Source organism: Belonocnema kinseyi, chromosome 5 (genome assembly GCF_010883055.1).
Source record: "Belonocnema kinseyi isolate 2016_QV_RU_SX_M_011 chromosome 5, B_treatae_v1, whole genome shotgun sequence".
Taxonomy (NCBI): Eukaryota; Metazoa; Arthropoda; class Insecta; order Hymenoptera; family Cynipidae; genus Belonocnema; species Belonocnema kinseyi.
The window spans coordinates 64689552-64695656 of NC_046661.1; the positions used below are offsets into that span (position 1 = coordinate 64689552).

At 33.6% G+C, this 6105-nt stretch overlaps 1 protein-coding gene across 6 annotated transcripts in view; it reads left to right on the forward strand.

The window, feature by feature from the left end:
- Positions 1-4256, forward strand: part of LOC117172541 — a 179055-nt gene extending 174799 nt beyond the window's left edge. For all 6 annotated transcript variants that reach the window (XM_033360577.1, XM_033360580.1, XM_033360579.1 and 3 more), the window contains one exon: positions 3073-4256. In XM_033360577.1, the coding sequence (XP_033216468.1) occupies positions 3073-3605 (533 nt within the window). In that variant the 3' untranslated portion in view covers positions 3606-4256. The remainder of the gene's footprint in view (positions 1-3072) is intronic.
- The last annotated feature ends 1849 nt before the right edge of the window (positions 4257-6105 follow it).

Sequence of the window (6105 nt, forward strand, 5' to 3'; positions counted from 1 at the left end):
TACTCTCGCTGCCATTTGATCCTCGGTCAAAGCATGTGGTACCATAGAGTACAAACCTTCCTAACATGTAAATGTTCATGCAGAATTCGATGGACTGCTGGTGCACTAATGTGCAACATTTGCTCTATCTGCCGGTACGTGATTCTTCTATTATCATTCAGTAGATTATTATTCACAGACGCAATGTTTTCCGATGTCACCACTTCCGGCGGTAGACCTGAGCGCGAGTCTTCCGCGGGACCAAAATTTCCCCTTTCAAACTGCTTGTACCATCGGAAAGTTTTTGTGCGATGCGGACAGTCCTTACCCAATACCGGAGACATTTCCTCAAAACATTGGTCTACACTTAAACCGCGAGAAAAGTTGTATCTAATTATCGCACGATATTCTTCCTTTGTTCACGATGCCATTTCTCAATCGTTCCGGGCTGCGTGCTTAGACTGTACTGAGACCTGAGTCAACAGGTTTCCTCTTTCCCACCTAATTTTTGACGCTCTTTCTAGTGACGCAAGGATCATCTCTCTTCTTCCAATATATTTCGCGTATTACAAAACTTTCATAGCGCCCTACGTATTATGTTCATTTCTACAAAGTAAAAACGAAAGAACTTTGTAATAATAACCCCATTTTATGGAAGCTTGAACGGTTTAGACTAAAAGAAAAAATGGCATTCGCAACTTCTTTAGTGCTGACGGCAGAGCCCGTCTGCGACGTTCCGGCTCACGCAGCCGCACAGTGCACACGTTAATCAATACAGGCGGGGTTTTCAAAATTATAAAATGCTTAGTTTACAAAAAATGTTTATTTATTGTTGTTTCACTTAAAATGTCACTATACTCTGCTGATCTCTTTGATTTTTTTTAGAAAATATCGATTTTAATTTAAGGCATATATCTAATTCGGAAACAGTTTAATTATTTTAAGCATATTAAAAATATAATATGTAAAACATATTATACATTTACCGTAATGTTAAAAGAAAAATGTTATTGTATGAACAATATTTAATGGTCGGAAGTTCTTTTTAAGGATGAAAGAAAAAAACTTCAGGAAATTAATGTACTTTAACATTTTCCAACAAAATACTTATAATATACAAACAATATTCGTAAATAATTCATTTACTATGTAATTCCATAGATTAAGAATTATTTTCATTCATATGAATGAAATATAACTGCTAGATTCTGCTCGAATCGCTCATTATTTTTCAACCCGTGTGCTTAATTCATTATTCGCACGGCGTTTTTTATCAGAATTATCTCGATTTATTTATTTATTCCTAAACGGATACAGTTTACAATAACTTTACTGAAGTAAATAGCAGCTGTTCAAGGATTTCGATGAGATTGCATTCACTTGCTTATTTTATTAAAATAACGTGTTAATTAATTTAGAACACCAACAATGGGTGTGCTATGGGTATATCCAATGAAAACCCAATCAAGAAATCAAACACTGATCGGCTTTGTCAAAATGAGTTTTGATGCTTAAAAAAATGCATAAGATTTTGCTATTTTTTTCTTTTCCGGAGTGATACCAAAAGTTTAGGGCACTGACATTTTTCTAAATACTTGAAAGTTACGGATTTTTCAATAAAAAACATTTCAGGACTTTCATCATAATCGTAGTAAACATTTATAGAATCATTTGGAAAGTAATCAATATTCACTGCTTGACTTATTTTCAAGTCTCTAAGAACTGTGAAGCTTTTCTTAATTCTTGCCTCAAAACTGTAAATGTATCCTAAAAGTATTTCTGAAGCTGTGCAAATGTATAAATTAGAATTGATAATAATTATTTATGATGAGAAACATGTCATTAACAATGTTTTAAATTAAAAATAAATATTTTGGTGTAGAAATGTGCTTTTTAGCAATTGATCTGAAATTTGAACATAATGCTCCCAAATTTATAAAGAATGAGCCAACATTGCTTATTTTGGCCAATTTTTAAATTATTATTGTAACTTACAATACACGCATTGCCTAGGCAAACTTAGGTTTGCCCAGGCAATATGTGTATTATGGATGCGTTTTAGGCAAAGTCCGAAATACTCTGAGATTTCTGGCTTTGCTTGGAATGAATGCAGGTACACTTAGATGGGCGAAATGTAGTTTAGGCAAAGTCGGAAGCTAGTTCTTTTTTTCGGGCTTTGCCTGGCCTAAATTCAGGTTAACCTAGATAAATACACATGCGTGTGTGTGTTTGTACATTAAATTAATGAAATACAGTGTGCGTTATTCCGTGGACATTTGTGGATTTAATTAACTGACTGTGCGGTGGCATTTAAAACGAAATAACTGCCCTACGCGGGCGGTATAGTAAAGGGCTATCTAATGTTTACTTTTTTCGGGACATAATAGGTGCTTGATATGGTGGTTTCAAATAAGAAAAACTTAAAAGCACATTTTTTCACAAAAAGTTTAATATGTTGCACCTGAAATTTCTTTAACTTGAACCGCTTGCATAGGAAAAAATTGTTTTTTTGGTGTTTAAAGCGTTCCTAAATAGATTTTTCTGCTTTTTAAACGTCAAAACAAACTTCTTTTAAGAAAAACTTAATAATAGAATGTTTCTCGGATTCGAGCGAAATAAAATACAAAATAAAATAAATATATTTTTACACATTTTAAAAAAATTGTAAATTGAATCGTTGCATCGTACATCTGAGTATATAATATGCCACGTTGAGTGAAGTTCAAACCCAGCCGCTGGGGTTTGAGCGACGTTTGGGGTCCCTCCACTTTTCGAGAAATATCCTATACCCCGTTCTACGATCCGATGGCTTAATTAAACAAAACATTTTTTAAAATGTATAACCATTTATTAATTCTTTTCAGCAAAAAATGTACATTCAAAAAATTTGCGATAACTTTGGAACCATTAGGAAAATTTTGTCTTATATAATAAATTTGAATTTTCAGTTTCAAAACTGAACATAATAATGAACCGACTGAAAATATTGTCATTATTTATAGCATGCCATTTCCTTCGATTTTTTTCAAATTAAATTTGTTCTCAATACTGCAATAATTTTTTTAAATTAACAGTAAAATATTTTTTTTATAGATCCAGCCGAATTAGTTGCTGTGCAAGAATGTAATCTTCCTCGAGGAACAGCATTTGGGCAACCGAGTGATTCTCTGAACGTCGACTTGACCAAATTTCAGAAGCAATCGCAGTCCTTTAGGATAATTGAACCGTTGCCAGAGCAGAGCTCAATTGTCAGCTGGAAAATGAAGCATGACTTAGAATCAGTGAAAATTGTTAGCCCTCAGAAACCCGAAATAAATTTTGGAAATTTTCATAATGGCATATCTTCACTAATTAGCAATACTGATGCATCATCCGATGACCTTAACGTTAAGAAGCAAGAATATCAGAAAAAATTATCGACGAGCAAATGGAAGTACTCGAATGGAGAAAACGTGATATTGGATAGATTCGGCAGGCCGATGAGTATCAGACCAGAAACTATGAACGTTTTGAAACAGTTACCTGACATTTCTTTTCTAAGTGCACGAACGTTGCTTTTCAATCCAGAACAGAGACATTTTGTTCAGGACTTAGGTGCTATGATAAATCGGAAAATGCCAGGCTGAGTGACGTCGGTCTGAATATGAGTTTGAAAGGCAATTGTTTTATCGCGATTCTAAAACTAATTCGTTAAGACAAAACAGATGACGGATGTATCCTTTTTGCTACTAATCGACAAATTCCAATTCATAACTCCTGTTACCTTTCAAACTTGTGTTCAGGCCAATTGACATATCACCTTTTTCACCGAGAGTTGATTCTAATGCATCGGCTATTAAGAAATTATTGGAGATCATTTGTATTAGTAGAGATATAAAATTTAGCAGAATTTAAAATTGGAGACCTCAGAAGTGAGTACTAAAGTAATGTGCGGCCGTAACTGTGTTAATAATGATTGAGGTTATAATTATGTCCAATATTAATCATTTTAAAACGTATGTGAAATATTTCGATAACCTCGTGTATTATGATTTGAGTAATAAACAGTACTCTAGGTGATAGTATAGTGATGGAACTTCCTTAATAAGTTTTAAATTACTCTGCTTCGAATTTGAGAAAGCATAGAAGATTGAGAAAGTTCAACAATTAACGAGTGATACTTAAAATAAATATTTTAACTTCGTAAGTACAAGATTTCAAAGTGCTTCGCAATGGATTCCAATTTTAAGTCATTTCATATCTCGGAAGTGGTGTAAAAGTAGGGAATAATGGTAATTATTTGTTATCTTAGGTTGTTAAATTAGATATTTAATTTCAATACACTTAAGATGAAATTATAAAATAATGTATATAACAATAGTAATTATAATAATAATTTTTAGCAATGATTGCAAAATTACAATTTCTGAGCATTAATTTAATAATTCTTCGCTGAATTATTTCCAAAAATGGATCCCCTTTTTTCATAATTAAAAGAATAACATCTGTTACTAATGCCAGAGATTCATTGCTTCTATTAATTTTCATTCGTCTTTCTCGGATTAATTTTCATAAAATTAAAAAGACAGTACTGGTAGCGAATATGAGACTATCTGAATATGATATATGTCTGTTTTTCGATGACTGATTAAGTTTTTTTTAATGTGAATTGTGAGGTGAAATTTTCAAGTACACCCGCATAAAATTTTGTAATCCCCAATCTTATATAAACTCCACTAGGGTGCAGTGCTCGTGGACCTCTTTGTAGTATGCAAAGGAGGTGTATTTTGGGTAACGGCTTGTCAGGATACAGGGTTTTCTATTTTCAACGTTTCTCCGTGATCGCAGAAAACTCTGGCAGCTCTGCCCTCCAAATTAAAATAGCCATGTCTGCAGTTTAGGAAACTTTGCACTGAATGGTCCCTATATTGAAATTGTATTAAAGTTTAGTGCCTATGGACCTCTTCAATTCCTGTTACGGGGATCCACTTCACGAAGTGGGTTACAAAGATATTGGGACCCGTATTTTCGACGTTTCACAACGACCGCTAATATTCAATTATATTAAAAATATTAGATTCGTATATGCGATGCTTTCAATTCCCCTCTAGCCCAGTGGTCGGCATGCTCTTTCCCAGGGCAGGGTACTCTGCCCTGGCTGCCCTACGACCTACTTTCAGGGCAGTACCTGCGAGCTTGACCACATCACCCCTTTCTTCAGGGGTCCTTTGTTAAAAAATGGGGATATTTGTTAAAAAATGGGGGAAAAGGAATAAGAAATGGTTGAAAAATTAAAATGTTGTAAATTTCTTTACTTTGACACGCCTGTGGACAAAAGACCCTTGTTGGAGTAAGTTCACTCACGCTAAGGTACATGAATAGACCGACAAGTAGTAAAAAAAATTAAGTCGGGTGGAGCCTGCCCATATCTGAAAATTGAGTAAAAAGTTTGTCGACCACTGCTCTAGCCTAATATACCCGCCGATATTGCCCTTTCAAGTAGTTTTCCAGGAGCCGCTTCGAGCGCTGTCAGTAAAATCCGTTACACCCTTTGAGCCCCTTAGATACCGGGAAAGTATATTGAAAACTCATAAATCAAACATATTAATATTTCGTTATATCAGATAAGTGAAATTTGATATTTTTCGTTATTCAAAATACATTCAATCTATTAAACTTATTTACATAATTTTTTGTTATAAAATGTAAGTGTAAGTCTGCGTTTCAATAACAGAGTCCAATTAACGCATACAAATCAAGCACACGCCCAATTCTCTACCCACTAACCTCTAATTTCCTTGAAGAAAGTATTTGTCTATTGCAGATTTTATGAACTCTCGTTAATTTTCTTGGCTAATTTATGTAAATTTTTGAAAGCCTTTGCGGCAGCTCCAATATTATTTTAAACATTAAAGATTCGTACACGATGATTTTTCATTACGGAATATTGCGAATATGAAAAGTTGCTTTGATGAACCACCATTGTAAATCATATATCTGTTTGAATTTCTTTTAATTTTACATGATTATAAAATTGAAATAAAGGTACGCGCAAGTTATTATTATTAATTAAAGATAATTAATATTGCTACTAGATTATTGTCGTCTATCCTTTTTTAGCTTTAAATTTACACCTCCAATTTTTCA